The 13,413-nt window shown below is 39.6% G+C and overlaps 1 protein-coding gene across 1 annotated transcript; it reads right to left on the reverse strand.

The window, feature by feature from the left end:
* Window positions 1-6,559: 6,559 nt before the first annotated feature.
* On the reverse strand, window positions 6,560-7,099 carry LOC149205641 (uncharacterized). Its single transcript, XM_089397461.1, has one exon. The coding sequence runs from the start codon at window positions 7,097-7,099 to the stop codon at window positions 6,560-6,562; it is 540 nt and encodes a 179-aa protein (XP_089253587.1).
* Between the last annotated feature and the right edge of the window lie 6,314 nt (window positions 7,100-13,413).

Here is a 13,413-nt window from a genome sequence, read left to right on the forward strand (position 1 = left end):
CCATATAACCCCTTGTGATCCCGTAATATTGCGACACGTGGCAGACCAAAACCACCACCCCTGTGAGTTAACGCGTGCACAAGTCGCGCAATCAGGGGAAGTGTCCACCGTTAGATCTTACGCTGAACGTAATCAACGGCTGGGAAGAGATCGATGTTTAATGCGTGGAAAAAGGCAGCAAAGGGTTATGGAAGGGTGGGTCACGTGGGTGCGGGCTCATAAGTTTAGCGTCCGGGGCTTAAAGAAAAGGGACTATCAGAGTTTATAAAGATAAAACAAAGGCAACGGGGTAAAGGAATTAAGCGGGAAATAGGTAAAGGCGAGGGATTGAAGGGGTTTATGAAAGAAACAGAGACAACGGAGTGTGAGGAAACTTGAAGGAGCAGAAAGGGAAACGATTGCTGCGAGGCCCTTTCGGCACAAACCCACCGTCAAACCCGAAAATGACCTTCAATTGCTGAAAATTGTAGTAGAGCTAACAATTAGTATAATTAACATTTTCAAATTCACAACCAACAACATTAGAGATAAATGCTAATCATTTTTTTTTTGCAAAAATTATAAAATTAATTTGTAAAGTTCCACTTTGTTAAATTGAAAATTACTTAACATGTTTTACCAAATTAATAGGTGGTCAACATAATAGTGGTGGAAGACATAATAATAAGATAAATGTAATATCATATTCATGAGACCATAATCTTAATAGTTAAATATGAAAAATGATAATATATTTATAATAACCTTTGTAAAAATAATTTCATTTTATCTGATTTACAATAAATGCAAAAATATTAAGCATCCCAATAGTATTAAGCTGCCATATTACACTTTCCAGAGAAAACAAAATTTCGAAACCATGCGTTATTTTCAAATTCAAGTACAGTAGAAAACAAAGCAAAGCAACCTTATATGAATTTATACCTTTCATTGATGTGAATCTATAGCTGCCATGTTACACTTTCTAGAGGAAACAAATTTTCGAAACCATGCGTTCTTTTCAAATTCAACTAAAGTAGAAAACAAAGGAAAGCAACCTTCTACAAATTTATAACTTTCATCGATGTGAATTTATCTTACTTTCACTTCACTCTGTCCTTGAAAAAAAGAAAATAAATTTCATTGAAGCTGCTTAAGGGAGTACTCAACATGTGATAAGTGTTATCACCTTTGTTCAAAGTCGAGCATGAATTCCTCAATCCTCCTCAGTTTGATTGCAACCATTGATCAGATCCCAACCAAAATTATGAAGGAACAAATCGAGGTGCAACGGATGATGTGTACGAACTTTTAGTCCTATAATAGACAAATGCAGACTTGAAAAGTTAGGTATTTATTGCATCATAAATATCATACCACGAATTACGAGGCATCGCCCAAGAACATGTTCAAATTCAAGGTCAATGCTATTAGAGATAAATACTACTAGTTTTTTTTTGCAAAAAAATATAAAATTTGTTTGTAAAGTTCCACTTTGTGGAATTGGAGATTATTTAACTGTTTGACCAAATTATTAAGTGGCCAACGTTGGAACCCATTGCGTAATACCCGCTGGTGGCGTGCATAATAATTGCTTTGCCAAGATTAATGGAAGGGAAAAATTTAAATGATATGCCTTTTTATAAAATTAACTTACTTTAATTGTTGGCTAATGAATACAATAAATTAACTAATGACAAAAGCAAGGACAAAGATAAGAATATCATTTACAGTGGCAATACTATCATTAACTTGCATGTAAAGGTTAACATTTTCTATGAATTTAAAAGTCTGGAAAAATTCAAAAAAATCCAAAATAAAATAATGTGTAAACCAATAACTCTTCTTAGGACATAGGTCACTAAACAAGATTATCGATTTGAAATAATTTGCAAATCAAATCAATGCTGATACAATCAAAGAAATGTAATAAACAAAATCATTTGCTTAAGGAATAAAACCATTAAAAAAGCAATATTTATCTTCTAAATTGCAAGAAATAATTACAAGAAAATAAAGAGGACAATTTGACTATGAAACATGAATGTTGAAGAACCAAAATCAACACAATCAAATTTTGGTGCTTGTATTGATATAATTCCATAGTTAGAACATTAATAATAATTAATTGTCCAAAATTTCATGCTTTTTATAAGCAGAGGCTTGTTTCTATTATTTACATATTGATTTTTTTGGGTAATTACATGGATTAGCGAATCTATTGTTCTTGCTCAAAATTAGCGAAAAAGCATATATATCGTTTTGAAAATGACTATTGGTTGAACTACTTACCAATTTAAATGATTTGGTCATTCTTTGTCTCCTTTGGTTGACCTCTATACATGCTGTAAATATCATCAAAGATTGAATCCTGCAACACCAAGACATGAAATTAACTATTCAAAATCAAAAGATAACGATAGGATCCATTAACATTCATCGATAGAGCAAATTCAAATAATAAAACAAAAATATCGTCCCATTTTGGTGTTAGAAGTTTGAATAACAATGTTTGATTGGAAAAATTAAGATAAATTGAGCACTCAAAGCAGTTAAATCAGATCTCATAGTCAGTCAAAATCCTATGCAAATAGTATCTAACCTTCAAATCCGGATAGTAGCTATGTAAATCTCATCAAAATAGTGTTATGGCATTTTCTGGGCGTCCCTAAAAATTTGCCTCCCATAGAACCGTGATTTTCTTCCAAATCACACATCAATTCGCAAAAATATTGTGTGTTAGTTAACTAGGGTCGTTCTGAGAAAAACCCATGTCTTGTGTTTCTTAGATTTGTACCTAATCAACCAAAAACTGCTCCTAAAATCCCTGTGTTAGTTTGGATATATATATATATATATATATATATATATATTTTTTTTTTTCTTTTCTAATTTTTTTATTACGCAAGTTAGGGATAAAAATACGACATTCACCAGACAATTACGGTCATATGAATTTATATGAAGAGTGTGTTTCAATATAAATACAACTATAAGGGGTGCTAGTTGGTGTTTGGTGGATAGACTTTGGAATGATGCTTGATTGGTTTTGGTGCTTTGTTTGTACGCGTGCCTTGGCTTGTGGTTTGGATAAATATATATTTGTTTCTTTTAAATTATATATTTAATACAATATACATACAAGAATTAAAAGAAATGTTTTTGAACTATTTTTTTTAATATATAATATACATACTTTTTTATTTTTATTTTAAATATATCTATGTTCATACACATTAACTTACTTATATATATATATATATATATATATATATATATATATATATATATATATATCCCCTAAGGAAAAATCGTAATTTTCATTGATAGTAAGAAAATTATATATTGTAGATGCTTAGTTGCATATGCTATACAGTGAGGCAATTCGCCCGTCAAAAAATAAAATATCATAGGTCTATGTGGCTCCACGCAGGGAGAACAGTTTTTCAAAAATTTCAAAATTTCAAAAAAAATCCCCGTAGGGAGTACAGTTTTCTAGTCTGCCAATATATACAGCTAATATAACCGAGATATACATATGTACTGATAAATTATGCAAAAAAAAATATAACCATGTAAAAACAGGCCCCTCCGGGCCCAATTATGCTCTGTAGTCCATATATGGACGATGGAAGTATTGATAGTGATCATCGTCCCTCTGCTCATGTATCATCCATGTACCTCAAGGCCAGTTCGCAGCTTCCTGGAAAGCTGATAAAAAATCTGGTTGCGTTCCCAGTATATATGGCAACAAACAAAGTGATCGAAATGTGCAATGAATCTGTGTGCCTCTTCCAGAAGGGGTCTCAGAGTATAAGCATGACAAATAGATGTATTGTTTATCGAGTTGATAACATTTTTTGAGTCCCCAAAAATTTGAATATTCCTGCAATGTTTTTCCAAGGCGAAATGAAGGAGATGTTTGAGGGTAACGAGCTCGACATAGTTGTTTGTGCCCCTTCTCAATCCCATCTGAATTTTAAAGAAATTTGTAGCAGAGCGGTATAGAATAGCTCCTCCCCTACACCCTCCATCCTGGGCAGACCCGTCGAAATATGCCCAAGGGTAGTCTCGGTTGATGGCCTCAGGTACTATATTTCTAGTGGGACGAGTAGCATCGTCGTCAGGGATGATATACTAGGTAGTCAAAATGTGAGCAGAGATAGAGTGCCAATTTGGGATGATGTTCTGGAAAATGTATTGGTTCCGGGCTATCCATATAGCCCAACAAAATAGGAGGGGTAGGTTTCTGGCTTTGTTCGGGACAACCGATGTCCACCAGGATAGCCAGGCGTCCTTTACAAACGAGCCCTGCCATCAACTATGGATGTTTATGGTGAGGAAGGTTGTATTCCACAAGTCCACAATGATCGGGCAAAATAGAAAGAGGTGGTCAATGGATTTTGAACTATTCTTGCATAAGCAACACCAAGATGGACTGTGAAAATCTCGCTTATTAAGATTGTCCCCCATGGGGGCCTTGTTCCTGAGCACTGTCCACATGAACAGTCGCGTTTTGGGGGGCGACTTTAGTTTCCACAGCTGACTCCACCAATTCTCTGTGATCAGTGACCGATGGTCCACATAGATACATAGATATCTGTCCTTGGGTGAGTATTTGCCATGTTTTGCTTGGGCCCATACTAGTTCATCTTCCCCCTCTGTGATCGTAACATGTGATTCAGTCAAAGCAGAGATGTAATCATCCCAATAATGAGGATATATTTGTGGGAGGTGTAGATGATGAGTAGTCTTCCATGCCTATTGGAAAAGAGTAGTGTGCTCTGGATCCACAATGTGATTAATGTAGATGATACTAGAATTATTGAGTAGAAAGGTTAATTCCTGTGGAAGCCTGTGAGAGTTTCCACTGCCAATCTAGGGATCCAAACCAATGCGCACTGATGAGCCAGAATGTATTTTCCAGGTGATTCCATCTCGGATGAGAGGCAGGGAGTTGATTACTACTTTCTAGATGATAGATATCCCAGTCTTGTTCCAATTGGGTTGTTTGATCCAATCCATCGTGTTGTGGGGAAACATGTATTTCGAGTAGGCCACCCTTGTCCATAAACTGCATGAGGTGACCAACTGCCATCCCAACTTAGCAGCCAGAGCAGTTGAAAAATGGTCAAGTCTCTTAATTCCCCAACCTCCCCATTTCTTTGGTAGAGCAAGTAACTCCCATCTAGCCCAGGCAAAAATTCTTCCTGTCTGTTTTCCTTTCCAAAGGAATCTGCAGCAAAGATTTTGAATTCTGGTGAGTATGCCCCTAGGAATCCATGCTAGGGACATCCAATATACAAGTGTGGCTTAGAGAACGACTTTAATAAGGACCATCCATCCCACTCTGGAGAGATATTTATGGTGCCAAATGTTTAATCTTCTCTCACCTTAGAGACCAGCCATATCCAATCGACAATCTTGTAATAGTGAGGTTTTAGTCTGTAACCCAGATATCTAAGACCATCATCCAAATTTTAAAGGGTGAATGGGAATCTATGGAGATCATATTGTATTTCGTGTGGTGAGCATCCCAAGGCCGTGATGGTGGACTTTCTGCAGTTAATCTCCATTCCTGTGGTTGTTCTAAATATGGCCATGATGTTTTGCAAATCTGTCAGGTCCCCAATGCCTTCATTAAGGAAGAGCATAACATCATCAAAAAAGATAAGATGGGTTAGAATGTAATTATTTGTAATCCTGATACCCTGAAGTCTCCCCATCCCGGGGTCTTCCAAGATGAGTTTGCTAAGTCCCTCCATGATGAGAAAAAATAATAGAGGGGAGAGAGGGCATCCTTGCCTGAGGCCCCTTTCCGAGTGAAAAAAACGGGGACGCCGATCCATTGATAAGGACACTGAAAGATATGTTTGTTATGCAGCACATAATCCAATTTATGAACTCTAAGGGGAAACCGAGATGAGTTAAAAGCATTCTGATATATAACCAGCTAGCACGATCAAAAGCTTTGGAGAGATCTACTTTGAGTATCATACCTTTCAATTTCTTCGTCTGAATGGAATGCAAGACCTCCTGAGCAGTTCCTACAACTTCATGAATCTGTCGGTCCTGAAGGAAAGCAAATTGTTCAGAGGAAATGTGGGAGGATAAGATGGGATGAAGGTGATTTGCTATGATTTTGGCTATGATCTTATAAATACAATTATAGAGGGAGATGGGATGAAAGTCATCGAAGGAGCCAGGGTTGTCGATTTTGGGATGAGTGCAATGAAGGTGGAGTTGAAGGACTCATACTTTTGCCCAGAGATTCTACAATCTTCAATGACCTTGAGAAGGTCTTCTCCAAGGATTCCAAAAAAAGCAATATAGAACTCGACCATCCATCCATCTGGTGCAGTGCTCTTGTCTTTCTTGAACCATTTTAGAGTGGCTTCAAGCTCCCCCAAAGTGATAGCCTTATTGAGATCCCCAACATCCTGCTGATCAACAAACAGGGTAAACAATTGTGCAACTCTGGTGATTTTAGCCAGTGATGCAGTAGGGGGGCTTTGTAGAGTTGCTTGAAGTGTGATGTACCGAGGGAGGCTAAGTGCTGAAAGGAATTTACTCTAATGCCCTATTCATTATTCAAATGCCATATGGTATGGATTGCTTTTCGTCCATTGGCGAACTTATGGTAGAATTTTGTGTTATCATCACCTTCTAGTAGCCAAATGGCTCTGCTTCGCAACCTCCATGATTCTTCTCTGTCTTTTAGAATTTTGTCCCTTTGTGCTACCAGGGTAGTGAGCCTCTCCTTATGCTCAGGAGATATATATCCCCTTCCATGTTCATCTTCCATAGTAGCTATCTTAGCTTCAATGCCTCTGAGGGTTTGATCATCCATCAGTCTCTTGTTGTGAGCCCATCTTTTGGATAGTCTCTTCAGATTGCTTAAATTGTGGGCAAATCCTTCTGCTATGTTTCCTCCCACAACAAGAGGATGGGACTTCCAGTAATCAGTAACAAGCTTAATGTAGTCAACATCTTTTAACCATGTTGCATTGAACTTATATGGTGCTTTTGGCTTGTTCACACCTCCACTAATTTGAAGGTATATGGACGAGTGATCCGATAAGCCCCCCGATCCAACCCACTGCCTATACTTACACCCCATACCTAGGAGTTGTTCTTTAAGGAGGAAGCGATCTAGTCTTCTGGCCAGCCTAGCCTCCCCAGTCCGTCTGTTCCTCTAGGTGGGTTGTAGTCTAGCAGATGGAATATCAATAAGGCCATGGTCCTCCAGAATATTTTCGAAGAAGTGTGATAACAAATCAATTTGAGTGTTATGGCCCCATGATTCAGAATATCTAATAGAGAAATTAAGATCTCCTCCTAGAATAAGATTATCCACTTGTAGGAGGCTAGAGCTGAGAAATTTCTCCTAGAAGGGGCCTTGATTTTGGAAAGGGCCATAAACATTGATTAACATTATATCAGTGCCTAAATAAGATGAATAGATGTTTGCCTCGATATAACTCGATCCCCCCCAAATGTTACATAATTTGATAGTCCTGGTGTTGAACCCCATCGCAATGCCTCCAGATCTCTCGTGTACATCTAGGGAATGAAAGTGCCATTCAGGAAGCATGGATTCAAGAAGGTGAGTGATGGCTTCTACTAATCCTAAAGTCTCTTGAAGAAAACTGACATCCACCCACTCGATGCTTAGGAGCCTCCGAAATGATAGTTTTTTTAGGACTAGCTAACCCACGACAAGTGAAGGAGAGAAACTTCATGAGGGAGAGGACACCAGTGTGTTCTGTGCTCTAAGAACCTGGTCAATAGCTAATTGGTGACCCGCAATGACCTCCATACCCGCCTGCTGCTTGGCCTTAGAGAGGGAGGAGGGTCTGCCCCGGGGAGGTTTGGGAGGGATGGGAGGGGATATGATACCAATGCTAATAGAGTCAAGTGGCATTGACTGAGAATGAGATCTGAGATGGTAAGAGTGAGAGAGAGCCCCGAACTCAGAGTCAGAGGATTTTGCAGAGAAAGTCACCTCAGGGAAGGATGGAGGGGTGCATGAGCTAGAGGGGGGAGGTGGCTGCAATGAGCAGGCTAAGGAGCGAGGAGTCGGAGGATTGTGCAGAGAAAGTCGCCTCAGGGAAGGATGGAGGGGTGCATGAGATAGAGGGGGGAGGTGGATGCAATGAGCAGGCCAAGGAGCGAGGATTTTGATAGGAAGATACAAAAAATGATGGCTAGTTGAGATAATAGAAGAAACATAAGACAAAGAAGTGAAATTAAAAGAGTAGTGAGTAGAATTAGACATACCTGCAGAGAGTGTACCCGTAGCAAATGCCCTGGCCTTGGTCATAGGAGGAGAGGGTGGCCGAATGGGAGCATTGCCATGCTTCTTTGGATTCTGTGAGGCCACCTTTGTTTGTTCTACATCGGTGTTGGCTTGAGGTTCAGGTACCCCTGTGCCTTTGGTGGGTATTGTCTTCCGCTGATCCATTATTTTAGCTGTCCCGTTCAAAGGGCATTCCTTGAATAAATGCTTAACCTTTTGGCACCTCTTGCATCAAAAAGGAACCCACTCATAATCAAGAACTTGTAAGCGAGTGTAATGTTTCCAGTGCAGAGTAATGTGCTCTTCCAAACCCTCCATTATGTCTAGGTGGACTAGAATCCTTACAAAAGCCATGTTTCCTGAGGACATGTATGAATTGTCGTGCTCTAGATAGGTTCCCAAGGTGTTCATAATGCACCTAAGAATATCCTCGGACCAGAAGTGAAGGGGAAAACCTGGTAATTTGACCCACAATGGCCCTATACACACCTGCTCCCTCTCAGGGTCAAAGAGAGGACTCCATCTTTTGAGTAGCACAGGGGTGTGCTCACTATGCCAGAAACTAGAGAAAACCCATGTGGTATGTTGGGCCCTAGAAAAGTACAACGCGAACCATCCCCTGACGAAGGTTTGTACAAATGGAAATTCAGTCAAATAGTGCCCCCAAATCTCTGCAGTTGATTTCCTAAGCCTGGCCATGGAGTAGTATTGTCCTCGTGCCCTCCCCACCAAAACCGTATCAGCGGTGTCCATAGATTCTCCCCACTATATGTCCTCACCTAGACGAAGAGAAATGTTCTGATTCCTGGCCTTTACACACTTTGCCTTTTTCCCTTGCTTGTGGCCATTGACAGATTCTTCAGCCCGTTGTGATCCTAGAGGGGTATTTTGAGGGTCCTGGATGGGCTCAAAGGGATGCTCTTCCAAGTTGGGTGGAGTGCCTGCAAAATAGCGTGAAGAGGGAGGCACTAAATAATGAGGTAGAGGTGGTCCTTCAGGTAAGGCTCGGGGTCCTCTGGCAGGAGTAGATGAGTGAAAATGAGAGGAAATGTCGATCTGAGGGTGAAGTGAGTAACCCGGGGGGTAAATGGAGGGGTCCTGGCTAATGCAACTAGCCATAAACTGTAGGGTTTTCGGCGATTTGGGGGGGGTGTAGCGGAAAGCGGTTAGGAGAGAGGGTCATCAGGCAGGGAAGCGGTCGGATAGGAGGGACCTGAAACCGAGGGCAAGGGAAAAAGGACATCATGCAGCCAGAGGTTTGGGGAAACATCCCTTTCGATATCAGGGGAGGATATGTCGTTCAGATGGAGACATTGGCGTAAGGGTCCTTGGAGTAATCGACCTGGTCAAGCTCCATTCCTTAACTGCCCGAAAAAGACATGCCAACTGCCAAGAAAATTTGTAAGACGTTGCCTGTGGACGTTGCACTGCCAAGGGGAGTAATCAATAAACATGTGTTTCCACGGACGCAAGAGAGGTAACATCAACAGAGTATGCAGGCAAGTTGTAAACCGTGATAGAAGGGTCAGGCATGGGGCAGGTGGTTTAGGCACTGCAAAGTGTAAAGCCAAAACCCTAACCCGCATAAGGTTGCGACCCTCTATATATATATTTATATATTCCTTCTTTATTGTGTGTATATATATACAATAAATGAAATGGTCAAGCAAGGCATCCAAAGAAATTAAACATTTAAAAATGTTAAATGGAGTGTCAAATTTCTGTCCACTGAAAAACCACTAGAAGAAGCTCAATAAATAAGAGATTATCCAAATTCAAGCGAACTTTACGTAATCCAAAAAAGTTTCAGGAGAGGCGAGAAAGAGAAGCATGATCAATATCCTGAAATGAAAGCAAGAACCCCAAAGATTGAGACAAAGATTATGATCGAAATACCATGCTAAATCTGGGGTGTGCAAGCTAAGAAGATAAACCAATAATGATTACTTGTAACCAATGAAGAATTAACACATGCTTTATCATCTTTAGATTATAACCATCAATTGATCAATGAAGAATTAACACATGCTTTATCATCTTTAGATTATAACCATCAATTGATCAATAATAGGCATTAGACCGTAAACACCACTCTATTTGAATTGACACACACAGAAATATATATATATATATATAGATATATAGATATATATATGTTATGAAGACTATTTACTAAGAAAATAGACATGAGCTAGAGCTATTATAGAATCATTTATCTTGTAGTGCTCCTTTATGTAGAATTTTGTAGAATTTTTCCTACAAATAAGCTAGCTTTGATTCCATGTAGAACTTTTTCTACAAATTAGCTAGCTCTGATACCATGTATAAATTTCCCACCTGTAGATCAACTTGGTAATGCAATGTACTAAAGCAAAACACTTGATCTACTTCTACAAACAATTTAACAGAAGCTTAATCAACCATGAGCAACATTAATAAGAACACATATAACTGATAAGAAGGAATCAATCACACATAACACTGAAGAATTTACCCCGTGAAAGCACCTGCCTGAAACCCTATCTCTGTATTACCATATAAGTGGAAATATTGTCCAGATTACACAAAGCCTTAGCTTGGAAGCTATCTAGCTCTCAGTACAATCCCTTTGTTGCTCATAGACAGTCAAAGGCTTCTCACAAACCTTCTCCTCTGCCCTCCAAGCCTCCTATTTCCTTGTGTAGTTTCCTTGGGGTCCAGTGCTACCACCTGTGTGAATTGGCCTCTTCACACACTCACTAACCTCTGATCTAACTGCACAAACTTGAAGGAGATAAATCCTCATCATGGATGAGCTTCCTTTATAGGAAAAATATTCATCCAACTGATAGTACACTGTCCCTTCTCTGATCTCAACTGGATCTCTGTCTGAACTGCCATGCATTAGTTATCCATGACAGAATACTTAGTTATATGAAAATAACACTTGTCACATGCATGCAAGCATCAACAAACTGTATCTCATTAATTTAACAACTTGTAAAATTAATCTAATTGAACTTGACTAAGTTAAACTAAATCAATTGATCCTCTCAATATAGAACACATCCTTAATTCCTCAATCAGTGGAGCAAATCAAGGACACATTCCCCAATCAGTGGAGAAATTATTGCATGTTCTCACAAAGACTTCAAGTTTGCTTTTCCTTAACTAATTAACTCATGGAGAATTAATTGATTAATATTCCAAACTGTTGTTAATATCAAATTCGTTTTTACTTCCTATATTTAGTCCAGGGACTGACTAAAATAGGAATCCACACTGCACTGCTAAAAATAGAACTTCTATTTTTAGCACTTCCATTTTTCATTCCCTATTTCCCAATCCAGCACTGATGCCCAAACTACTATTTTTAGCAGTGCTATTTTTAGCAATTTCTTGTTTCCAACTTTCAACACTCCCTCTCAACAAGAAAGGCTTCCTCTCGAACCCGATCCTGTACCTCTGGAATGTTCTACATGCATCACTTCTAACAAGTGTGGTTGCTCGAGCAACTCTCGAAACAAAAAAATCTCCCAACTAACCTCTCTGTTGGGCTAGAAACATACTCTAATGCTGAAGTTCTACCTGTTGCTAACAAGTGCTCCCTCTCTGACCTCTGCGCTACTGCGACATCTCCATGCATTTCGCACCATTGCACCCTTCTATGTGCTACCCTACACTGTGCAACACACTTGTGCCTCTCGCATTGCTGCAGCCTGCATGCTCTGCGCTGTCTTGGGATTCCCTGCACTGTAGCTCTCTCTGCCACTCCATCCGCATCTATCTCTACCCAATCAGTCAGTTCCTGCTACTCCACATTGTGGCTCCCGTAGCAAGGTCTCATCCAAGAGGTTGGGTATCTCAAGGATCCTGCTCCTCCTTCTTTGGACAATCCCTCTACATCGCCCCACCTCCTACCTGGAGGTATGGCTGCATGTGATCCCTCTGCCCACTTGGCTCGAAGTTCCCCCTACTGGAGGTCTCTGCATGAGAAGATGTCTCTACTTGATCTCCTCTCAGCTTCTCGTGTTGTGGCTGCTCCACAACCTCTTGAAGTTGCTGCACCAATCATGGCTTCTCCACAATTGCCTGAGACTTCTTCTGGTGCTGCATGATGAGAGGTAATATACTCTCCCTCTCAACCACCAAGTCTTTAACCTTTGCCTTGCTCCTCAAGGCTTTGCATGCATATTGTACCTCAAGTGCATACAGGTTCTTGGCTAGCACACCAATCTATTTCCACTTTCTCGCCATCACGAAATTTTCTAGAAAAAGCGCTGATTTTATATCAGTGATATCTCCCTAATCCGAACTTCGATTCAATTGAATTTTTTTTTTTGTTGGTATTTTTCCACAAGGAATCCAAATCTGCTATTTATTTTTGAAAATTTTGTATATAAATTTTCATATCTACTCTGCAACTCTCGACCCAAAACTCAAAACTTTGAAATCTCCTCTCAGTATACTGTTCTCTCCTTGATCACCTGTGCTATGATACCATGTAGAATTTTGTATAATTTTTCCTACAAATCAGCTAGCTTTGATACCATGTATAACTTTTTCTACAAATCAGCTAGCTTTGATACCATGTAGAAATTTCCCACCTGTAGATCAACCTGGTAATGCAATGTACTAAAGCAAAACACTTGATCTACTTCTACAAACAATTTAGTGGAAGCTTAATCAACCATGAGCAATATCAATAAGAACACATATAACTGATAAGAAGGAATCAATCACACATAACACAGAAGAATTTTCCTGGGGAAAGCACTTGCCTAAAACCCCATCTCTGTATTATCATACAAGTGGAAATATAGTATGGATTACACAAAGCATTAGCTCGGAAGCTATCCAGCTCTCAATACAATCCCTCTGCTGCTCATAGACAGTCAAAGGCTTCTCACAAACCTTCTCCTCTGCCCGCCAAGCCTCCTATTTCCTTGTGCATTTTCCTTGGGGTCTAGTGCTACCACCTGTGTGAATTGGCCTCTTCACACACTCACTAACCTCTGATCTAACTGCACAAACTTGAAGGAGATGAATCCTCATCATGGATGAGCTTCCTTTATAGGAAAAATATTCATCCAACTGATAGTACACTGTCCCTTCTCTGATCTCAACTGGGTCTCTGTCTGAACTGCCATGCACCA

Source organism: Pinus tabuliformis, chromosome 1_2, assembly GCF_031772625.1.
Source record: "Pinus tabuliformis cultivar Carrire ecotype Pingquan chromosome 1_2, CPIR1, whole genome shotgun sequence".
Classification (NCBI taxonomy): Eukaryota; Viridiplantae; Streptophyta; class Pinopsida; order Pinales; family Pinaceae; genus Pinus; species Pinus tabuliformis.